The sequence below is a fragment of the Mchenga conophoros genome, linkage group LG3 (genome assembly GCF_057382185.1).
Source record: "Mchenga conophoros isolate Kocher_MC1m ecotype Shallow Benthic linkage group LG3, M_conophoros_male_GT1.1, whole genome shotgun sequence".
In the NCBI taxonomy this organism is placed as follows: Eukaryota; Metazoa; Chordata; class Actinopteri; order Cichliformes; family Cichlidae; genus Mchenga; species Mchenga conophoros.
In genome coordinates, this window is record NC_140528.1 from 82,551,714 (window position 1) to 82,576,237 (window position 24,524).

A 24,524-nucleotide genomic window follows, 5' to 3' on the forward strand; every position below is an offset into this window, starting at 1 on the left:
GCTATTTTAAATAATTGGTCCCGCCTACTGTATGTACGGCTCTCAAATGATTGGGCACTGTGTAATTTGTCACAATGCAATTGGTGTTTCTTTCGGTCTGTTGTGATCTTAGCGCCGAAGACTGACGCCAGTAGGACGTCCGCACAGAGTCACTAAGGAGCGACAGCATCACAGCTTTTGGTAATACTCTCATCTTCAACGATTTAACAGTCGAAGAGTATTTTTCTTTTAAATATACCGAGAATGCACGAGTGAATATAACGCCCTTATTTTAAGTGGCAGTTTACATCAGTCATCAGATCCAGTGTGACAAAGCAGCTGCCGGTCCGGCTAACCACTAACCCTGCAATCGGTTTGTTTCCGTTTTTATATCATGTAGACATGTCAGTAACAGCTGATCACATCCGGGACAGACTTATCAAAGAGCTGGCGGCAGTGCACGTGGTAGGTTCAAGACTGTTCCTAAGAGAGAGAGAGAGAGAGAGAGAGAGAGAGTGTGTGTGTGTGTGTGTGTGTGTGTGTGTGTGTGTGTGTGTGTGCATTCAAAGTGCTTTCAGTCATTAACAACAAAACCTTAACTTTGAAGTAACATTTTACAGGGCCCATTTGTAGCACAGTGGGTTAGGTCTGTTGCCTCACAGAAAAAAGGTTTGAACCCCAGCTGGGTCCTTTATGTGTGCTATTTGCATAATGCCCATGTGTCTGTGTGATTCCTCCCGCATTTCAAAGACATGTCTGTTAGTTTAATTTGTAATTCTAAGTTGGACATGGATGTGAGGTAGAAGCACACCTATCTACATAATCAGTTTCTTCAATTCCAACCTCTCCACCATCACATACAAGACAAAAAAGCTGTCAAAGCACATCAGGGACAAGATTGTAGACTTGCACAAGACTGAAATGGGCTACAAGACCAAAAGAAAGAAAGCTGGTGAGAAGGTGACAACTGTTATAATTCAGAAATGGAAGAAATATTAAACGACCCCCTATTATCCCAGGTTGTATGCCATATGCAAGATCTTACCAACATGAAAGATGATGGGTGAGGATGATAACGGTTGAATCAGCCCAAAACTAGACAGAAGGAGTTGATGATTTCAAGGGTAGGTAGGACCAAGGCCACCTGGAACACCACTTGGAAAACACACTACGCTGTAACAGACTGAAATCTGGGTTGAAGAAGGAAGGAAACATCTAAATAATTCAGAGAAGGCTTGAGAGAAAGCGCAGTAATAGGGTGAAACCAAAATTTAGCTTTTTGGCCTCGACTCGACTCACCATGTTTGGAGAAAGAGAAATGCTCAGTATGACCCAAAGAACACCAAGCATGGAGGGTGAAACACTATACTTTGAAGGTGTTTTGTGTTAAGGCTTCAACATACAAACACCTGCACACTTTCCAGCCCACTTAAAATCCCGAGTATAAGAGATGATCCTGTCGAACCTGAAATAACTGGTCTGTTTTGAAAATGTGTAGAGAAAGTACAGATATTTGTTTAAAAATGTAGGGAGTAAAAGTACAGTTGTCAGAAAAATAAATACTGAAGTACAGATTGGTACTGTACTTAAATATACTTTTAACCTATGCATTTGTACTTCATTACTTTCCACCTCTGGGCAGGACCATGTATCATAAAACATTGAAGATGGGTCTTCCATCACAACACTAACCCAAACCATACCGCCAAGGCAACAAAGGAGTGGCTAAATAAGAAGAACATTAAGGTCATAGAGTGGCATAGCCAGTCTCCAGGACTCCAATAGAAAATTTGTGGATGGAGCTGAAACAGCAGCCAACAAACCTAAACAGCTGAGAGTTTCTGTGAAGACTGGGTCAGAATGTCTCATGAGATGTGTGCAAGCCTGGTGACCAACTACAAGCTTTTTTTTTAGGCAACAAGGGTTTCACCACCACTCACTCATGTTTTACACATGACACACAAATCAATTTATAACTTTTATGTAATGTATTTTTGCCTCTGTTAAAATGAAACTACCATGAAAAAATCAGAGCTGTAATTATTGACACTATGTTGTAATAATGTGCATTGCTGGAATGAAAGAAGGTACGCTTACATCAGTGTACTTTTCATACTTTACATGAGTTCTTTTTCTAATGGCACATAAACCAGTATATTTCAGAGGAAGTACAGAAGTACAGTAAGGTGTCAGTTTGGCTTCTGGCTAATGGTGATGCTATCTCACTGTTTTTAAACAATGCAAACAATGAATTGATTAATGCAGCAAATAATATGAGCACATCATTTGGTTATGAAAATGTTAGTTGCAGCTTGATACTCAATAGTTTCACTTCACACAACTACTGCAAATCTACCGTTTTTATAATAAAGGATGAGTAATAATGACCTTGAAATGTATTTTTATAGAAGTATTTAGATTATTTGTCTTAAGTAAAGGTACTCACATACTTGATCTTGTGCTTAACCAGGAGGTGGAGGATACATCAGCCAACAGATGTGCTGCCAGCTTCAAAGTGCTGGTGGTTTCGCCCCAGTTTGAGAACAAACCACTGCTGCAGAGACACAGGTAATAACACATGTGCCAGTGTGTACGCATGAGGTGCTGATGACAAAACAAAGCTGTGGATGGTTTATTTGTTTCTCTGTAACCTTAACCTTCTTGGGTTAAGAAGTAAAAAAGGCTCAAGGGATGAACCTATGTTATGGCTACATGTAACAGAAAACTAGGCAAAGAATTTTATATTGTGTCTTTAGACACTTTAATAGTAGCGTACTGCAAAAACATATATTTTGTTCCAATTACTTTAATTGAATATATGAAAAATGTAAACAATAAAAAAACAAGTATTTTTGCAAATACCAAGTGATTCCTTAATGGCTATTAGTGCAAGACTTTGTATGGCTTGAGTCCTTTAAAAAATTAGCAATTTTAACAGGAAATGAAACAAAAAGAGAAACAAAATTGTATATTTTTGCTCCAAATCATCATCGGTATGTACAGAGGAGGTGGGGAGAGAGAGGTTCAACATTGTGAGTGTGTAGAGTCATCTTTAAAACACAGTGGAGGCTCTAGCCAGTGGTGTGGAGCATGGCAATGATCCCACCAGTGCAGTTAAATCATACCTGGATAGAAGAACACACAGTGGAGCACTGTCAGTCATGGACTAGCCTCCCCAGAGCTCGACATTATTGAAGCTGTGTGGGATTATCCAGACACAGAACAGAACAAAGGCAGAAACCTCCGAAGAAGAACTTTGAATTTCCTTCATGAAGGGCAACTATTCCTGAAAATGACCTGAAGCAGCCTCAGAGTGTTCAGCGTTGCCTTTCAAGCTGGTTAGAATTGTGCAACATATGTCTGCAGATTTCCATAAACCACAGCAAATATTTTCTATTTTCCTAGCAAAATATAAAGAAATGAAGTGTAACGCAGGACTTTTGCTCAGATTATACGTCTGTGCGGGTTTCAGTGAAACTCCTTTCTAGCCGTTTTTGCAGCCTTAAAGCTCGTCATGTCACTGTGCTGTGTGTACTGTGTGTTGGCAGGATGGTGAATACTTGTCTAGCCGAGGAGCTGAAAGAGATCCATGCTTTTGAACAGAAGACCCTCACACCAGAACAGTGGAAGAAACAGAATTCACAATGACACACAAACACTGTATCACGTTGTTGCCATAAACACTCACTGGATACGTAGAACGGATACACTTCTTAAATTCTCTTTAATCGACTGGCAATAAAACTCTTAGATGCTTCCTCCTGTCTCTGTTGAATCATTTTTATTGGACTCTCTGCTGTTTTGACAGCACAACATCATGTTTTTTATTGCTAATAAATCATGATAAATACATTTAATGAAGTTACAAATGCCCACTGCAGAACATGGTAAATGGTAAATGGCCTGTATTTGTATAGTGCTTTACTAGTCCCTAAGGACCCCAAAGCGCTTTACACATTCAGTCATCCACCAATTCACACACACATTCACACACTGGTGATGGCAAGCTGCATGTAGCCACAGCCACCCTGGGGCGCACTGACAGAGGCGAGGCTCATAATTTATATATAATTTATTCTGTTTATTTTATTTATATGGCACAAAATCAAGTAAACCCTCACCTCAAGTCAGTATGTAGTTTATCTCATCAGTGCATATCATTAGATAAGGTGAGGTGATGGTGAACAGTTTATTAAAGAAGATCATTGATCATAAAGGTGCATCGTTCACCATCTCACAATACTGCGATTGCAGCCATTCCCCAACTCCAACTATGTGATTTATGTAATGGTGAGCGTGTCATTTTAAGGATGTGATTAAATCCTAAACTTATAGTGATTCAAGTATTTTAAGGAGCAGTGCTGTTATATGTCATATGGGGATGCTGCTGGCACACTACATGTCCCAGTGACCCCCAGGATTACAGATCAGTGGCACTGACTTCGCACGTCATGAAGATCCTAGAAAGGCTCGTCCTTGACTGTACATATACAACAAAATTGTTGATTACCTGACAGGAAGACCACAAGGTCTGACAAGGTGATCAGCAAGACAGGGGCGCCACAAGGGACAAGGGACCTCTCCCCTTGGACATTGTGGAGGACTGTAAATACCCTAGAGTACGCATAGGGCATAGGAAGGGTCAGAGAAGCTGAGGTCTTTTAACATCTGTGAGAAAGTGCTCATGATTTTCTACGAGTCTGCTGTGGTCAGTGCCATCCTCTGATGTTGCAAGTTAAGGGGTGATAAATGCCAAGATCAAGTGCGGATCAAGAAACTGGTTCTGCAAGGCCAGTAATATTGTGGGGGATGGAGCTGGGGTGGTGTTGGAGAGGTGGATGTTGTCCAAGATAAGGACAACGTTGGACAGTACCTTCCACCCACTCCGTGACATGCCAGCACATTCAGTGAGAGACTGAGATTACACAAATGCACCACTGGATGACACAGGAAATCATTCCTGCCTGTGGATATTTGTCTGTACGACTCCTCAGTGTAATGCACAGTACACAGTGCAGTAGTCACACCCTTTTGCACATCCTCCACAGTGAAAATAATAAGATTATACCGTTAGAGAATCTGTAACCACATAATTTCTTTAAGTCAATAAAGTATTTGATTATGATTCATTATAAAGTGTTGTCTATATCACGCTTTTTTTGTGAAAAGTGCATCAACAGCTATCACAAAATGATGCACTCTAAACCCTGTAAGAGCGTCACACACGTATGTTCCCATGATAACGTTGGAAGGAGTGTATAAATGGAACTTGCAGAGACGTTCACTGTGTATGCTTTTACTTCCTTTCAAGTAAATAAATGCGTTGGAGCTCGCTACTGTGTCTCACTGTGTCTCACTTCATAAGAGACTTTTTCTAACAATAGGTTATAAATGATTAAAATCACTTGGAGTATGTGTGGTTTAAGTGGAGTATTGTTACAGTGATTTGAAACTCGTACATAGGTCTCAAATCTGCCTTAAAGACTGTGAGAGAGAAACAATAAGTCAATAGTTTCTAATCATATTTTCATGGTTTCACGCACTTTTCACACAGCATTAGGTGCTCACCTGAGCATGACACTATTTGGTGTGTTTTGTGCATATTTACTGGCTGATATGCTTTTGACCTGAACTTGTGACTAAGCTATTAATGATCATGTGCTCCCAAATAAAAATAGATTCAAAAAAATAATAAAATCTTTGCATCTGAATTTTTCTGTTTCTGTTTGTTTTATACATTTTTTGGTGTTTAAGTATAAAGTACTTGGTGAAGTCAGTGGGTAAAGTTAGCATACGATATTGAGCATTTTTTAAACGAGTGATGCTGTATAAAACAGCTTCTTAAAGGTAAAAAGGGTCTTACATGAAGACTTTTTAGGCTTATGACATTTTAAATATGCTAGTATATTTTTGTATGTGTAGAGGTGTTTTTATAGTGTGCCATTGCATTAAAGGAACAGTTCTGAAAAGATTCCTCCACCTCTCTCCATTTTTTAGCTAATGATACTGTCGTGACACAAGCATGTCATGTGGCAGGCAGAATGCAGGACTCTGCAAACAGTCAAAATCACAGCTTTATTGCTATCAAAAAGCAGAGAACATCAAGTCAAGTGATCTTTATTTATATAGCACATTTAAAGGACATCAAGTGTCGGCCAAAGTGCTGAACAGAGGGATAATATAATCAAATAAAAATAATTAAAATAGATAAGATCAAAACATTATAGAAAAGATTGTGAGACATCCATATATGTTTGTAAAAATATATGTGTACATGCAAATATGCACATACATATACAAAAGTGTACACATTCACACACAAGCACACATACATGAACATAAAATACATGTATAAGTATACACATGCAAACATCGTCCAATGAGATAAAAAACCAGAATAATAAAACAGAATAAAATAGGTGTCAGAGAGATCTGAAAGCCTTGGAAAATAGGTAGGTCTTCAGATTTGATTTGAAGAAGGAGGAAGAGGGAAGACTGTTCCAGAGTCTCGAGGCGGCAATGGAGAAAGCCTGTCACCTCTAGATTTGAACTGGGAGTATGGAAATAATAAAAGCGTCTGACTGGAGGAGCGCAGAGTTCGAGTGGGTAGGTGTAGGCTAAGGAGATCTGAAATGTAACCTGGAGCCAAACCATGGAGAGGTTTAAAAACAAATAATAAACCCTTAAAATCAATTCTATATTTAACTGTCAGCCAATGTAGAGATGCAAGTATCAGAGTAATACTCTCTCTCGTTCTGGTTGCGGGCGGGACAGGCTTGAGTGACACATGCCTAAATAGAGAGAGTTACAGTGGTCAGTCAGAATCAACAGTACAGTAATCAATGAGAAATACAAAGCTACACTCAAGCAGAGGTGGTACGCATCATGAGGGAGAACACAATGAGGAACAGAGGGAGATGCAGACTATACAAATGGGAACACAACTGAACTGAATCACAGCTAATGAGACAGGCGGAGCAAAGCTGAACATCACACACAAAGGACAAAATAAAACAGGAAGTAACACACACACACAGTGAGACTCAGACTAAGAAACGTGAACGTGACACTGGGATCAGGGATACGGAGAGACATGACAGACTGGGGAGACAAAAAGGACAAAATACAAAAACAGACAGATGCTGACATATTTCAGAGGTTTAATATTTTTTATCCACAGCTTTGAAGTCTTTATATAGTATGAGGCATACAGTAGGTATGCTGGTACACAACATGTGTTGCATCAAAGGTTAGGGCCAACATGCAGCCTCCGTACATACAATCCAGTAGCTAAAACCAAGCATAGCAGCCAAGCTACTTTGAGATCTGACCAGCAGTTGGTGGTATTACAAACTATAATACATAATATTGGTAGAGAGTCAATCTGAACCCTCCCTAAATAATAAAAGGGCATCTTGTAGTCCAAATTCCCAGTGATGTGAAGTTCTCACTGTGAATATGTGCAAGCTGCACAAGCTCCATAGTGGTTCCAGCAGCTCACCACATGATTCCTCTCATGGACTCGGGTATGGTGGGATCTCAGAATCGCTGTCAGGAGGTGTTTTTTTGTGTTTTTGTTTGTTTTTACCAAGGATCAGCTGGTGGTGGGTGGACTAAATGGATGGAGCCTAATTGATGTATTCACTCTTGCTCAGCCAACTCTCTTTGCTTTTCACGTCAGTGCACAGGTGAAGTGCAGTGCATTTGTGTGTGGTTAGCTAGACTCGTCAGCTCCTGCAGAGAAATCAGGCCTTCTAATTTAACCTCTGTTATACATTTCAGGGCTAGGTTATTGATTTCTTGCCTTTTCACTCCTACTTGAGCAGATTTATTTCAGAGTGGTTTGAGTCATTGTGAGGAGCTTTGTTTGCAAGGCCAGTTTGTAACGTGTGTTAACATAAAAAGCTTTTCATCTTCAACTCAGAGATTTCTACTTAGTGTTAATTTCAGGTGGTGTATTCCTTTGGTCTTTCTGCTGAGCAGGACCAACTTGGCCAACCTGTTTTTGCCTTTGCATATTTATTGACTTAATTTGTAATAACCTTTTGGCCAAGCAGCTTCATGTAACTAAACTCTATTCAAACACTCCTTCCAGGGCGAACATATTCAGAAACTTTCAGGGTTGAAAGGAAAGCATAAAGTCATAATTAGCTCTTAAAGAGAAATGTATCTGGTAGAAAACGCCAGGTTTTATGTCACATGAACATACACTTGCTCTGTCCTGAATAAATTATCCATCCTCATACACTCAGGCTCAGACAAAGACACACACTTTTCCCCTTGATGGCTCTTCCATTAGCACACCTCAGGAGGGTAAGTGGTGGAATTAATCCTCACACACTTGACACTCTCGCTCTGTTTCTGTTTCCTGTTCTCTGAGGGATGAAATTAAATCAGCATTCAGCCATTTCTGATCTAAACCTGATGCTTGATGCTGTCAGGGGTGTGTGGTGAATGATCTGCTACATTCAGAGGCATTATACTTACTATGTTCCACTTGTTTGCATTTTAGTCTAGCTTCTGGGGTGGCAGATAAGTCATAATATATTCAGGAAAATGAAAATACATGTAAGGTGACTGACTCACAGTCAGTCTAAAAATATTTCCTGAGAAGGAAATTCATTGATATGGTGCCATTCAGTGAGTATTTTAAAGTCTGATTTTTCCTTTTTGTTAAGTTTCAGTCAGCTGAAATTTGTTTTCAGTCATTTAAAGCTTTGTGTCTATCTCATACTGAACAGAATCAGAACAGCACTGCTTTCTTTTTAAATTCACTAGATTCATTTTTTTTCTTACATAACTGTTTCTCTCTCCTTGTTTTAATGCCATCTTCTTATTTATTTCTCCTTTTAACGTGATTAAAAGGATACTCGTTTCATTGTGACGGAATAAAAGTGGGTGGTAGGCAGAGACGGGCTCCTCCAGGCTGCACATTAGGGAGCACTGTCCACTCACAGCCAATCACAGTCTCTCTGTGTGGGTTGTCCCTGTGTTCTCGATAGTTATTATTCACTTCCGGCTCTCTTCCACAGTGTGTCTTTGTTCTGTCTTCCTCACCTCACCCCCAACTGATCGTGGGAGATGGTCACCCCTCCCTGAGCCTGACTCTGCTGGAGGTTTCTTCCTGTTAAAAGGGAGTTTTTCCTTCCCACTGTCACCAAGAGGGAAGGCGTCTCAAACTTAAATGAGCTGTCATGCTAGCACTGCTAGCACTGTCATCTCATGTGAGGGTTGTTTGTTTTTTAAAATGTAAAATATTGTGTAACAAGAGAAAACTGCAAACGTGAACGCAAATGTTTTTCCTCCCTCTTAACTGAAGCCTTTCATTGAACTACCAAATAAACACGTTGGTCCTCGCATTCTGGTTAGACATGTGGCAGCACTTCTGCTATCATTGTGTTTGTATTTAACAAATTAAAAATGCAGACATAAGGTTACACATGAGTTTGTGACTCTCTCACTGAACTAACAGAGCCGATCCCTCAGCATGTTTGTGCTCTCTGCTCATGTCCCCTTCATATTCAATCTGGCATATTTTGGCTTTTTAAAGAACTTATTTTAACACTGAACTCAACAACAAATAAATCCTCCCTAACAAAAAAGTCACTTTGAGGGTCAAATTGCATTCGATTTCTAAGTATACTAACCCCAAGTTGCTTTCCGAGGCGTCCACTAGATTTGAATGTTAGCTAGAAAGCACTTAGGTGTCGAGAAACGTGCTTGTCTGAATGGTTAAGGTTTGTTGTATGGAGTATGATAGAAAGATGTCATATAAGAACCCATCCATTTACCAATATAAAGCACCTTGAGGCAACTGTTGTTGCAATATAGCACTCTGTGTTAGCCCTGCCTGATGACCTGTCCTGGCTCTGTCCTTCCTCTCAACCTATGGCAGCTGGAATTGACTGCCGCCCGTTGGTGACCCTGAACTGGATAAGCAAAAGAAGAGGAATGAATGAGAATGTTTCTCTGAGATGAAGCAGATAGAAATCAGCTGTAATTCATTTACGGTTTCATTGATTTTATTTCTTTTAACTGATGTTTATAGTATAAGTTAAATATACAAAGGATTGCTAAACGAGTCCATGTGCCTTAACTATTCACAGAGGAATAAATAACTTTTAAAATGAACTGACATGAATTGATTTCTATTATTTGACAGTGACAGAGATAAAGTGGTACACCACTTCCATGTTGTCAAACAAGCATATGCGCTGAGCTGTGTCATGTAAAGTGAAAACTATAAGACGCTTAACAAGTACTGTTCCTTTTTCTTGCCTCACTATAGACTCTTACTGCTGATATTCAGTGTGGCATGCAGCGCCCCAGGCTCATATCCAAGAAGGCCTTGCAGGTTGCATACGAAGCGATAGACGTAGCGCTTGCCAGCGGTTTTGCGAATAATGTTCTTGTCATAGTAGTAGCGCAAACCACGGCTCAGCTTCTCATAATTCATCTTAGGTTTGTTCTTCCTGCGACCCCACAGCACTGCCACCTGAAGAAATAATCCACATGTAAACACCAGCAGAATAAGCCTCGTGTTTCCTTTTTATAACAGCAACATGATGATTTCTAAATGACCAATATTGAAGCAGTAGTTAGCAACGTCAGCTCATAGAAGAAGGTTCTTTGGTGCTTTCACTGCAGAGTGGAACATGTGGAGGTTACAAATATGCCATTACAAAGTGAAAAATACCCTAATTGAAATGTGGCCCTTCATGCTCTACTCATGCAGGTATATATCCTGATATGTTGTGAACTCAGCATTAATGACCTCGTCAGGATCCGTCAGTTTGAACTCCCAGCCATTTCCTGTCCAGCTTATGCACGAATGACAGCTGCGGTCTGTCAGAAGCTCCAGCAGAAACTGCCAGAGCTGAATGGGCCCACTGCCTATTGAGACATGACAGAACAAATGAGTATGCTTACCTCATGGCTACACCTTATCGTTTACCTCCTTCAGCCACTCTACTCACCAGTGTAGCCAGCAAGAACTGCTACAGGTATTACAGCTGTCTCCAGATCAGTTTTGCTGCCTGCACATTCCCTGAAGTTCCTCTGTTGCTGAGGTAACATGAAGGCATTTTCAGACATGCTCTCTTCCATTACTGGCTGGACGTCATGGTGCGGAGCAGCCCATGATTGAGTGCCCACAGCGGCAGACTCATCCCCAAGAACACTCTCCACTTCTGAGCCTGTCCCTGGACACACATTGGAAACAGAATCAAGTGATGTCTGCCAGCTCAACTGAGTGGTCATATCAAACTGTAGATTAGTCTACAGTCTTCCAAAAATGAGCTGATGTAATAAAGTAACTAAAATTAACTAACTGAAGAAGAGAGCTTTAGTCGGAGCACAGTCCAGAGCCTCCTTCTACAAGGATGAAACACAGAACACACAGCTGCAGGGAGGACACGGCAAAGAACAGAGGGAGACTCAGACCATATGTACACAGGGAGATGGAAACACCGAGGAACACAGCTGAAACTCACTGGGAAACAAGGCAAAGGAAGCAAAACTAAAGACAGTGCACAGGACATAAGTAACAAATAAAATAAGACAGGAAGTAACGATCACTGAGTCCAGGACAAAGACATACAAACACGACACAAGTAATGGGGAAACCAGAAAACCACGGAGACAAGACACAGAGATATCCACACACAACTGGGCACACAAGAAGGGAAATATTACATAACAGAGACACGTGGGCTCAACAAGAACATAACTAAAGATCCAAACACACTGCTGGAGGATAATGAAAGTATAAAGGGAAATAGCAACCATTTTCCTAAAGAGCATTACTAAAACACAAGTGATCCTCAAAAACTCACAACCCTGGCTCCAAGACCCATCGACCATGAAACGATTATTATATTCCACGTCAGCTGTAAGTCCTCTAACTGCAAAGTGGATGTGTTACGAGCCACAGCACCTGTCAGCCCACATAAATGCTCTGCTCACTCAGTAAGCTCCTCTGGCATTAACATCAGCTCTAAAACTGTATGTGGCTCACTTACTTTTGTCCATATTGGGTCTTTTTCCCTTTGTGGAGCAATTCTGACTGTAATGCTTTTTATTCAACTGATGACTCATTATCATGTGATCTGTCTCACCTCCATTCCCTCGTATTTCCTGCAGTGGGGCTGCAGAGCTAATGTTGCTGCTGCCACGTTGTGAATAGGCTGGATAGTGGCCTCCATGCTGCACACTCATTGGTTCCAGATCGTGGAGGTCTGAGCTCTCACTGGGATGGTACTGAAGGTGGTAATTATCTCTGTCTGAGCATCCCTCAATCTCTGAGTAATTTTCTGAAGGAAACACGACAACAAAACAACAAAAGTCTCAAGCTTGCAGTTGGGTGGTGCGTGCAGACGGCTAATGAAGAAGAGCAGTCACGTTCTCTCAGTGACAATGGGCTTTATTCACAATCAGTATGCACACATCTGTGAATGAACTATGCATACAGTTCACTGTTAAGTCTAATTGTTGAATGTTGCCATTGTGTTTCTTAAATTTGTACAGTCTTAGTTTAAGCAGTAGGATCAAAGCCATTCCTTTGATCCTGACCACCTCTCCAGCCACTCTGTGCTGGGGGAGGTTTTATTGTAGATACATCCTAACTTGAAGATCTGTTTGATGTTTGGTAGAGCTTCCTACCCTTTGTATGGTTTCACTGTGTTATCTTTGGTAAACCATACATTGGGTGTGGGGGAAGACTACCCTCTTTATGACCAAGGATGTTGTTCCTGCTTTTAGGTTTTATGACCCTTTGATCAAACACACACACACACACACACACACACACACACACACACACACACACACACACACACATTCTCACATAACACCCACACACACACACTTACATACAGTGCCTTGTCTTTGTAACCAAAGGGGGTTGCAAGGGGAGGTGTTTTGTAAACTATTGTTTGAAGTTTGTCAATAAAAGGCGGCGAGAGGAGGCCACCAGCGTGGTCATTTCAACGTGCTGGTCACAGACGAGAGGCCTCCCTTGCGCAAGAAATCGATCGAACACTGTTGCCTTGCTTTTCTTTCATGGGAATAAGTCCTGGATACAGCGGGGTCTGAGTTTAGACCCAACATTTTTTGGTCCTTCGGAGCCGGAGCCTAACACATTGCATCCACCGAGGAGAGGGAGAGGACGCCACCGCAACGTCTGGGATGATTGACGTAAAGCCCTGGTGTTTTTGGCTTGCCACCAGGCCGGGAAGTTTGCGCCTGACCTCCCCTCGGGATGGATGACGATTGACGGGATCCAGAGACTCTTCCCATGAACGTAAACAAACAGTGAGTACAGAAGGCCTTAGAGAGCGTCTCTATAACCGTGTGAATGAATGTGGGATCCTAGATACGCGTCACCGTGATTCTGCGTGAAACGTTTGAGTCCCGGGGAGCGCTGGTCACGAGAGCGCACGTGGACCCAAAACAATAGAGAGCGGCTACGGGCTGTGCGTTAAACGTGAGTCCGGGAGCGCGCTAGCCGCGTGAGAGAGACGCAGGCTTCTCCGCCGTTTGGGGCGTAGAGAGTTCTCCGCCATTTGGGGCGTGGAGAGAACCTAGGTTCAGCGTCCGGAATCTCCGCCATTTGGGGCGTTGGAGAGTGTCCGAAGGTTGAATTCTCCGCCATATGGGGCGTTTGAGAGTTTTCAACAGAGAGCGCTAGCTGTGCGTGCAGACGCAAGCGATAGGCCTATGTTGTGTGTGTGCGGGCCAGACGTGGTCTGCGTGAGTGTGGCTGATTGTTGTCTTGTAATGGAGAATAAAATGTGTAAGTCTGCCTTAGAAGGAGATGTAAAATTTATGCAGAAAGTTTTACCAGGCAGCACGCAGTATGTAGGTTGTTGGTATAAGAAATGTGGATTTGAAGGGACATTAGTGGAAGTTCAGTGTAAAATGCTGGTAGAAAGAATAGCTGTAAGTGTAGCAGGTAAAACAGGTAAAGCGAAGCAGAGGAAGGAATTGCAGTTAGCAGTTGCTAAGTTGTGGCTGGAGCAGGCTCAGAAGAGGAGAGAAGCACAGAATGTTAAAAGAGCAATATTGCAAGCAGTAGTTGTGAAACCTGAGGATGAAACTACAGCTCAATCCACTGCAACTACTCTAGAACAACACCATAGAAAAGCATTAGGAAGAGCAAGAATGTTAGCAGAAAGTAGAGTCAGAGAAGAGCGTGAGAGAGCAGAGGCAGAAGTGGAGGAGAGATTAAAGGCATATTAGGAGCAGCATTGAGTCCAAGACAGACTTGGCAGGGTAGGAAACAGAAAGTAAAGTTAGTGAACACAAACGTTACAACTACATATCCATCCCTGACACAACACAAAAAAAAAACAAAAAAAAAACAAACAAAACATATGGTGTTTCTGTAACAGAGTGTGAAGATGAAGAAAGTTTTTCTCCTGATCAATTCCATGAGTGTGAGAGTGTCTGACGTCATGGTGTGTGTGAAAGGTATCCAGCTGGGGCAGACGTGATTCTGCATGTCACCTGCCCAGTGGACAAAAAGAAATAAAATAGTTGTGTGGATGAATGATAGCACGAAGAGTGTTTGGTGTTTCTCAGTCTGAAACAGCTGTAATGCTATTTTCTGTTTTGGAGAAAAGTACAGTTAAAGAAAAAAAACAGAGAGATGTGTGTTGTTTTAAGCAGTGATGAGAATAATGGAAGTGTGGTGAGAGATGAACACAAAAACATACTGAAAATGCATTAACCATACTAACCCTACATGCATATACACATACAATGATACTCATGAGACCAGACAGCATCTTAAGCATGAGATTCTGTTTGTCATCTTGTCCAAGTCACTAGTAAGATGAAAGTGATACATAGACTAGTGGACTGAATATTATAGGAGGACAGATGGTTGCATCATAGAGGAGGAAACAGAATGCTGATGAGAGGTCTTAAATGAGTGAGTTGAGTGAGCTGATTGTGAGTTTCTGGTGTGTGAAGAAGTTTTACCATGGCACACATTTAGTTACATGAGAACTAAAACTTATTATGTGCTAAGACAACAGGGTTATGCTGTATGTTGTGTGTATGGCTGATTGGATGAATGTTTGAGATTAAACTGGCTGTTTGATTTGTCTTTTGTTACGATTTATCCCCCTGGCATGAAGAACACGTGTCATGATTTAAACAAGGCCTATCTTTCCTTTATTTTCTTTGATTTCTTTTATTTTCTTTCTTTTATTTTGTTACTTTCATGGTGCACTGAAAGTTTTGTTTGATGATCTCTGTTGAGCAGATCTGCACGATTAGAATCGAAGCGTCGTCGAGAAAACTGTTGCAAAGTGAGCTTCCCCAAAATTAAAATGGGCTCTTATTTGGGACAATCAGGAAACAAATTCCTGTCCAAAAGGATTCAACGAGGAAATCCAGTCTAAATTATTTTTCTTTTTGAAATGACGTTGTTTTGCTGAGCGTGGAAACGAATGCGACGATAATTTCCACAATTAGCAAAAGAAGGAATCACTGAGTGAATGAGTAAGAATTTTAAAATAAATCGGGAACTGACTGACTGACTTAACACCATTGTGTGAAGTCAACCCCCACTTGACAAAGGTGTGGATGTATCTCTGTGTGTGTCTCTGTTACAGGAGCAGAAAGATGATAGCAACATCTGAGGTTGCGTGATGGTTTAACCTTTTAAATGCCATTTTTATGTTTGTGAATCTATCAGAGGTGTGTTATTCATGGGCTTGTGGTACTCACAGAAGTTACTGTGAGAAAGTGTGTACACACCTGCGCAGCGCTAACATTTGCATTTTTTCTTACAGCATTGCAGTTTTTCATGTGATTTGATGATGTGGTTTTTAGCAGAACAACTGGTGGATGTTTGTTTCTTTATTACAGGTTTTGTTTTCTTTAAGAGTGCATGTAGCATTCAGCAGAAGCGGACAAGTGACATGAGTAAAACAAATAAGAGATTACGATATTTATGGAATAGTTTATTATGGGCTCATTTGCTGGCCACTTTTGGACCCATAATAAATATATGAGTGGAGTGACTTTGCTTAAGAGAAGTCACCGATTACATTAATGTTAACTGAGCACATGGGATGATCCATGTTTGAGGCGAATTATGGTAACAATAGTGATTTAATGATTTGAGAAAACCTGCACATGACACTTGTCTTGCTGATGCTGAATGCTTGTTACCCTTGTGATATACTTGTTTATAAGTGTGAAGTTTGATTTTACTTCCAGATCTTGTTTTCCAGGCCATGATGGTGAGTATGCAGGCTCCTGGTGGAGCCAGTTTTTAAGACAGGGATCCAGGTTTGGTGAGTTGACGCATGAGAAGTGTCCATGCGTCAAGAGGTGGGGTCCAGAATTAATATTAAACAATGTTTTCTATTATTGTTGCAGTGATTTGTGTGATTAGCTGTTTATTTACAAGTATTAAACCTATGCAAGTGGTGCATCCATGTTCAGATGAGGCTTTGATGGCCTATAAGTGAAGTTCACTGATTACAATGTGGAATAACATTGAGATGTTAAATAATTTGGAATAAATTATGGGAAAACGTAGGAGATTAATGAGTTTAGAATAAACCTGCAATGATACTTGTCTCTGTGATGCTGAATACTTTATTACTCTTATGATCTACAGTTGGTTGCAAATGTGAAGTTGTTTAAATTTAAGACTTTGTCTTCTGTGATACAGGAGCTGGGAGTTAAACAAGCTGAACATTTAAGTGCTGATTAATGTTCTTACACAGGGTTACAGCTTGGAGTGAAGCTGCTCCAAGGGACAAACCCTGGAGATTGTTTTAGGGAGACTGTGCAACACTCTTGTACATGTCTCATTGGGGAGTTGACACATGGCGAAAGCCGTGTGGCGAGAGGAGTGTCATTTTTTTCAATTTGTAGATGTCGTGAGGTGCCATGATGAGAAGGAGAGACTGAGAGGATCGTCCACAAGATGGAAGCTGAGGCCTGGAGGGAGTCTTCAGGAGGATCGGAGATCACCTTCAGCACAGAGAGCTGTGCTACTGGGCTTCCAAAGGATTGTCACAAGGAGACTTTCAGCGTTGGAAAATGGAACCTGAGGGAGCGTGCCAAGCTCCAAAAAGTGACAGCGCAGAGGAGGTCCAGCGATGGACTTGTGGTTCTGTGAACAGCACAAATGCCAGGTGACTGTAAAATAACTAACAGCACTTTTTCCACAAGTGAAGCCAGTAACTTACTATCCTAAAAGATTAGCTCTAGTTGCTCGTGCTTTACCTCCATGCGTGAGATCAGTATGTGCAGCAGCTTAAGCTGTACAATGTTTCAATAGTTTATTTCACCTTTTGCAATTGTTAGTTCCACACGAGGTAGATGTTTACTATTGCAGACTAAACTTACATTTCTGTCACCTACAAGACACTTGTCTTTAATGTTACTGTTACTCTCACAACCACACATATTACCATAAAGTGGTGCAGAATTCTGAATCTGTCAAACCCTTTTTGCCAACGGAGGAGGACACTTCTCATGAGTGTAGAGAGCGCGAGGAGAAGACGTGTAAGCTGAGGGATGACTTAATAGATGTGCCACTCGTTGAGGGAAAGGTTTGGTTTGTTGATGATTTGAGTTTTACAACAGCAGAGGGACAGACTAGAACACGTTTTACTGTAGCTGACAGTGAGAGAGAGTTATCTATGTAGGACAACTAGCATGTTTCATGTTTGCTTGAGCAGCAGAGATGCTAGCTTTAACGGAAGCGTGTAAAGCTGTAGAGAGACAATATACACTGATAGGTAGTATACATTTGCTACTGTACATTTCTTTGTAGTGCAGTGAGTGAGACGAGGTGTGACAACCTCTACAGGGAAACCTGCAGAACACACCAAACTCTTGCAAATTCTGCTGGATGCAGCGTTATTAACCAGTGGAATTGCCGTTTGTAAATGTGCAGCACACATGTGAGGGAAAGATCCGGTTGCATTAGGGGAAGTTTTTGCAGATAAGATCGCAAAAGAGGCAGCTTTAGTTAAACATGGTGTTAACCTTTTATCAGTACAGCATTAGCAGACATGCAGGCCCACTCACCTACTGCAGGACAATAGTTGTGACTTACAGAGGGAGCAAGCTTGCAGGATGATTTTTTTATCTGTGTGATAAACCAGTACTGCCTAATAATTTGTATAAGACTGCTGCTATTTTGAGCCATTGGCTATGCCATGTCTCAAACAGGAGGGAGATGAGCAGTCGTTATACTCACTCTAGGATTATTAAATACTTTAAAAAAAAAACTTTTGCAGACAGTAAAGTTAAGATTTAGGAAGACAGGCAGGACATGGTTAGACTGTATAGAATAAGTACATGAGGATTACTCCAACAGAGAATGGTCTGACTCTTTGAGATTACACATGTTAGAGCATTTAGAGTTCCAGTCTTCTGTAGTGATGATAGAAAAGCAGAAGAGAGAGCATATTAGCAGATTAGATGCTTGAAAATGTTTAAAAGTAAAGTAGTCATGAGAACAAATGATCTGCCAGATGATTCTGTTTCTTCGCAGGAGCAGAGCCTGAAGTCTGGAGATTGGATGATGATAAGGCCATGGAGAGGAAGTGCTGGTCCAGTCCATGGTGGGAAGGTCCATATCGGATGCTGCTGACGACGACCACAGCAGTGAAGATTGCTGGAAGGAACACTTGGATACATCAAGCGCACTGCAAGAAGGTGACACACATCCAGGCCAGCTCGGAGTAAGTGGCAGGAAGACCGGGAACAAAGGGGGGGAAAGCCTCCAGGGCCCCTCGTCTCAATCCGGTGAAGAAACCAACTGAGCCACAGGTACTCATCAGAATGGCTGGGAATGTGCTGTGCATCTTCTTGTGCCTGTGGACCCTGAGTGGGATGACAGGAGCGCATTGGGACAGAGCAAATCACACCCAGTACCCGCATGGGTTTTCAACCAACTACTGGTGGCAGTTTAAGAACACAACCGGATAGTATCACTTGGAGCGAGACAGTTTGTTTGGTTGCTTTAGCAACACATCCAGGAACACTGCCAACTTTTCAACTTTCCAATTCCTCATAACCTGAATGGAAGGTTGATTCACCAGTAGCTGGGAAGGTGAACTGCTCTGGTGAGACAGACCTGCTCGTCTGACTCAAAGAATATGACTTGTTGCAGGACATTATACAGTTAAACGAACTGGAAACAGGCCAATTGCCTATGTGTACGAAGGACAATGGATTAGCCCAAGTTGGAGATTAACCATGGAACATGGTAACATCACTTATTCTTTTGTCTTCTGCAAGAAGGATGTAAACAGAGAAGCCTTTTGTCTACATTTACATCATGAACACTTGAGGTTTTGAGCCAAGAAGATCAAAACAGCTGGATCCAATTTCCTTTACAAAGCTTTTTCTGTGGTGACAACAGGACAGGAGAAGAGTTGTAAATGCAGATAATTCACAAGTTGACTCTAACCCCCACAGGATGCCTACAGTGAGAAGATTTGGGGGGTTGATAGGAGTCATAAAGAAGGGTGTTGACCAGGCTGCAGCTTTGAAGTTAGCTGAGAGCCACATGGACAAACAATAAAGTCAACTGATGCGTTTAAATACCTATGTCTGTATACAGTTGGATTGTAGTGACATATGATTTTTGAGAATGATGATTCTTCTTGTTTGACCTTTGACATTCAGTTGTTTACTTGAAGAAATACATAATGAATTGCACGACAGGAGTAGATCCGCCACAAGGCTGGATAGCTTGGTTACTGTCTGGTCCTTGGTGGCATCTTCTTTTGAAGATATTAATTCCTGTTTTTGAACTGTTGATACTGATTTGCTTATGTATAGGATGTAGTTTACTGTGCATGAATGAAATCTACACTGACACTGTCTAAACAAAGGGTGCATAAGTTGAAATTTAAGAACAATGACAAAAAGGAGGGAAATGTTAAGTCTAATTGTTGAATGTTGCCATTGTGTTTCTTAAATTTGTACAGTCTTAGTTTAAGCAGTAGGATCAAAGCCATTCCTTTGATCCTGACCACCTCTCCAGCCACTCTGTGCTGGGGGAGGTTTTATTGTAGATACATCCTAACTTGAAGATCTGTTTGATGTTTGGTAGAGCTTCCTACCCTTTGTATGGTTTCACTGTGTTATCTTTGGTAAACCATACATTGGGTGTGGGGGAAGACTACCCTCTTTATGACCAAGGATGTTGTTCCTGCTTTTAGGTTTTATGACCCTTTGATCAAACACACACACACACACACACACACACACACACACACACACACACACACACACATTCTCACATAACACCCACACACACACACTTACATACAGTGCCTTGTCTTTGTAACCAAAGGGGGTTGCAAGGGGAGGTGTTTTGTAAACTATTGTTTGAAGTTTGTCAATAAAAGGCGGCGAGAGGAGGCCACCAGCGTGGTCATTTCAACGTGCTGGTCACAGACGAGAGGCCTCCCTTGCGCAAGAAATCGATCGAACACTGTTGCCTTGCTTTTCTTTCATGGGAATAAGTCCTGGATACAGCGGGGTCTGAGTTTAGACCCAACATTCACTCTGTTCCATATATCAATATATAATTTTTTTCACTGATGATAGCAATAGTATCAAGTTTGAAGCAGTTCTATTTTTTTTCATAGTCCAAACATATACAGGTGGTAGTATGTGGCTCAGCACATCTATTCAACACTGTCTGAAATGCCATATAATGACCTGCTGAGAGAAAGGACTGAGCAAAGAGAACTGACCATTTAAAATTTCAGAGTTTTGAATTCTTCACCATTCTTGTGCAATGATAGAAAACAATGTGGCTAGAAAGCTAACTCTGTGCTTTTCAATAAAAGTGCTATCACCTCTCCTCATGGTCTCCAGGTGCTCCCACAGGATTTCTCCTGCAGTGGAGTCAGACAGCAGGCCCAGGAAAGCCTCTTGGTCAAGACCACACAGCTCGCTGCCATCCAGACCTCTGAGGTCTGAGCCCAGGCAGCAGAGCCCAAACTCAGCCTGGCACCAGTCCAGCCAGTGGTTCACCTCCCACTTCGACCACAACCTAGGATCTAAATATACATGCACATGCATTAATAATAGAGTCGGCAACACGTGACAACTAATCAAAGCTCCCACTGTACCCTGTGGAAAGTGACAGCTGATTCTCTCCTGAGTGAAGCCTGCAAAGCTGGCTTTCACAGCCTGAGTGAAGACCTCCTTACTGGTTGGGGTGAGGGGGGGGACCTCTAGGACATCAAACTCTGGAACAAAAGTTATGTTTACTCTTTACAACACATTAAAGACGACCTATCATTGAATATTTCACAACTTTTGATTCAGTTATTTCATACATGGTGTAATAAAGCTAATCTACAGAGATTAAGTTTATTATGATGACACGTTTATGTATGTATGAGCTACGCTCAGACAAAAACTGGTTCACCCGAAAGACAAAACGCCAAAACACAAACTTAACAATGTGGTGTATGCTGTACAGTGCAGCGAGGAATGCTCAGACCTCTACTTTGGAGAGACCAAACAGCCACTTCACAAGCGCATGGCACAACACAGAAGAGCCACCTCCACAGGACAAGACTCAGCAGTCCATCTGCATCTTAAGGATAAAGGACACTCTTTCGAGGATGCCAATGTTCACATTTTGGACAGAGAGGACAGATGGTTTGAAAGAGGAGTGAAAGAAGCCATTTATGTCCACTGTGAGCGACCATCTTTGAACAGAGGCGGGGGTTTACGACACCAACTCTCCACCATCTATAATCCAGTTTTGAGATCCCTTCCCAGACGCCTTAACGCCCACTCACATCCTGGGCCATCTGACCTCAGGAATTCGCATGACAAGGTGGGGCCAGGTTTCACAATGAACACACCGAAAACTCTGGCTGATTGGGACCCACACCCAGTTTCACACCTTGGCTCAGGCGATTAGAGGATCATCAGGGGTCCTTTTGTCCCTCTGTGGGGGGTCACTACCACTAGGTTTATATCTGGGACTCTCCACCATTTGACCTTAGAACTGAAGAAGCTTCTCGGATGAGAGGTGAAACGTCTTCAAGTAACTTAAAGAAGTCCAGACGCTTTTCTTTGCAAGCTCCTTTGACTATGTATGAGCTACACAATTAGAATATAAGTTAGTTATGTGCAAAGGTCTTGAGCCATCCCTCTCTTTTTTATTTCTAAGGACCCAGACTTTCTTTTAGGTGATGCTCTTTCTTTTCTTTTCTTTTTTTCCCCCTTATTTTATTCAATTAAATTTGATTTGATTTATATAGCACCAGATCAAAACAACAGTCACCTGAAGCCACTTTAAATTGTAAGGAAAAGACACAAAAATACACAATAAACCTGAACCTCACCATTTTCAGATGAACTTTTTTTCATCTTTAAAATGCAACAAGGCTCTGTCATGTTTTGTTATTGGTTTTCAGACACTGGTGTGGAGGTTTTTGTCAAAATTAATGAAATGATGAATTCAGAAAAGTATCATTATGAAAATAACGTCAAACACACCATCAGTGCAGTGAAAGCAGAGCTGCAGAGAGAACACAGTGGAGCACCATCGTTCATGGACCGGCCTCCCCAGAGCTCAACATTATATTATTACTATTATTATTATTACTATTAAAACAGTGTGGGATCATCCCGACAGAGAACAGAAACATCCAAAGAAGAGCTCTGGAGAACTATTCAATAAATCACTGCATCAATATCCCCATTTTTCTAGCAACACATGGAGGGGGGACTCAAGTCTTTTGCACAGCACTGTATTAGCTGTTTAAAACCTCCAAGACATTGTCATCACATTAATCAGCATGAACTAAATTATTAGATCGTCAACCAAAAGTGATGCGAGTCAGCTACAGGATGCACAGTGAGAGACGCTGGTTTGTGTTTGTATGATGGGGGACTGTTCCACTTTGCTGTCAGTCCGAATGATCTTCTTAGTTTGAGAGTAAACAAATTATGAACAAATACACTTTTTTCTAATATGCTATTGGTTCTATGCTGCTTATAAATGCAAAGGCGAATAAAGTTTTGTGTTATATCAGCCATGTCTAACATAATGTATTAGACATATTGACAGACAATAAAAAGATTCAAAGTAAAAATCATTCATTCTGATAAAACACAGAACAGAGAGATGTTGGTGTCTTACCGTAAGCGTTGCCATCCATCTCAGTGTGTGTGAGACTGAGGATCAGGTGGAGTAAATAGGGATCACACGGGGAATGAGCCTTTAATATAATAGCTGTGAGGGAAGGAGGAGGCAGGCCGTGATTGACAACTGTCAGCCACGGAGATGTGGGAGGGTCAGCAGGAAGAGATATAAGGTCCAGTGTAAGCCCGCCACATAATAAATCAGCATGTATAAGAATCAGAATCAGAATCAGAAAGGGTTTTATTGCCAAATGTTGAGCAGGTTTACAACATTAGGAAATTGCTGCGGTGCAAACATACTGTCATAAATAACGCTTAAATAGACATAAAAATAAAAATAAGAATTAAAAGTGCTAAGTAGATAGATATATACATGAGTGCAGGTGGTGATCAGTGCCAAACATGGAATGTTATGTGTATAGGGTTATGTGTTTCTGGTGGGAACAGTCATACGGTTATTGTTCATGTGTTCAACAGCAGAGGGGAAGAAACTGTTCTTATGGCGAGAGATTCTGGTCCGAATGGACCGGAGCCTCCTGCCTGAGGGGAGCAGGTCAAACAGACTGTGTCCAGGGTGAGAAGGGTCAGCTGAGATCCGAGCTGCACGCCCCAGTGTCCTGGAGGTGTACAGGTCCTGCAAAGATGGGAGTCTGCAGCCAATCACCTTCTCAGCAGAGCGCATAACACGCTGCAGTCTCTGTTTGTCCCTGATAGTGGCTCCAGCGTACCACACGGTGATGGAGGAGGTGAGGATGGACTCGATGATTCCAGTGTAGAACTGCATCATCGTCCGTTTTGGCAGGTTGAATTTCTTCAGCTGCCTCAGGAAGTAGAATAGAATAGAATAGCCTTTATTGTCATTGTACAGAGTACAACGAAATTGGAGTGCCACTCCCTTATAAATATAAATGTAAAATATAAAAAGTACAAAGAAACAATCGTAAGTACTCAAACAATGGTATGTACAATATATACAGGATATCAGCATTAATATAATGACAGTATGAATAGCAGCATAATATAATGACAGTGACGGTATGGAATAGGTTCAATTGTTTTTGTGCTTATTTACTACGGTGATAGCTCTGGGAAAGAAGTCAACCCCGAATCTGTTTGTCCTGGTTTTATGTGACCTGTACCGTCGGCCTGACGGTAATAGTTCAAACAGTTGGTTGCTGGGGTGAGAGTGGTCCTTGATGATATTACCAGCTCTGCTGAGGTACCGAGAGTTTGCAGTGACCTCCAGGCTGGGCAGAGAGCAGCCAGTGATCTTCTGGGCTGTGTTGATGACCCTCTGCAGTACTTTCCTGTCCACAGCTGAGCACCCTGCATACCATGTTGTTACGCCGTACGTTAGGATGCTCTCTATGGTGGCTCTGTAA

The 24,524-nt window shown here is 41.6% G+C and overlaps 2 protein-coding genes across 3 annotated transcripts; one reads left to right on the top strand and one right to left on the bottom strand.

Annotated features, from left to right (window-relative positions):
• Positions 1-35: 35 nt before the first annotated feature.
• On the top strand, positions 36-3,737 carry LOC146581113 (bolA-like protein 2). 2 transcript variants are annotated; one of them, XM_085267494.1, is made up of 4 exons: positions 36-180; positions 380-444; positions 2,450-2,547; positions 3,528-3,737. In XM_085267494.1, exons 2-4 carry the CDS (start codon positions 382-384, stop codon positions 3,625-3,627), a joined length of 261 nt encoding a protein of 86 aa, XP_085123620.1. In that variant the 5' UTR covers positions 36-180; positions 380-381; the 3' UTR covers positions 3,628-3,737. The 2 variants fall into 2 exon arrangements, with proteins under 2 accessions (XP_085123620.1, XP_085123621.1); XM_085267495.1 differs by lacking the exon at positions 36-180 and having other exon boundaries at positions 187-444.
• A 6,339-nt stretch (positions 3,738-10,076) lies between these two features.
• LOC146581114 (protein C-ets-2-like) lies at positions 10,077-23,159 on the bottom strand. The gene is made up of 7 exons (XM_085268085.1): positions 23,141-23,159; positions 21,108-21,227; positions 20,832-21,035; positions 12,096-12,290; positions 10,956-11,180; positions 10,754-10,872; positions 10,077-10,474 (listed from the first exon to the last, which is right to left on the bottom strand). Exons 1-7 carry the CDS (start codon positions 23,157-23,159, stop codon positions 10,262-10,264), a joined length of 1,095 nt encoding a protein of 364 aa, XP_085124211.1. The 3' UTR covers positions 10,077-10,261.
• Between the last annotated feature and the right edge of the window lie 1,365 nt (positions 23,160-24,524).

Coding starts and splice junctions, on each gene's coding strand:
- LOC146581113 (XM_085267494.1), top strand. CDS start 382: ATGTCAGTAACAGCTGATCACATCCGGGACAGACTTATCAAAGAGCTG. Junction 445..2,449: donor AGCTGGCGGCAGTGCACGTG/GTAGGTTCAAGA, acceptor GTGCTTAACCAG/GAGGTGGAGGATACATCAGC. Junction 2,548..3,527: donor CCACTGCTGCAGAGACACAG/GTAATAACACAT, acceptor GTGTGTTGGCAG/GATGGTGAATACTTGTCTAG.
- LOC146581114 (XM_085268085.1), bottom strand. Junction 21,036..21,107: donor CAGCTGTCACTTTCCACAGG/GTACAGTGGGAG, acceptor ATGTATATTTAG/ATCCTAGGTTGTGGTCGAAG. Junction 11,181..12,095: donor GGAAATACGAGGGAATGGAG/GTGAGACAGATC, acceptor ATGTGTGTCCAG/GGACAGGCTCAGAAGTGGAG.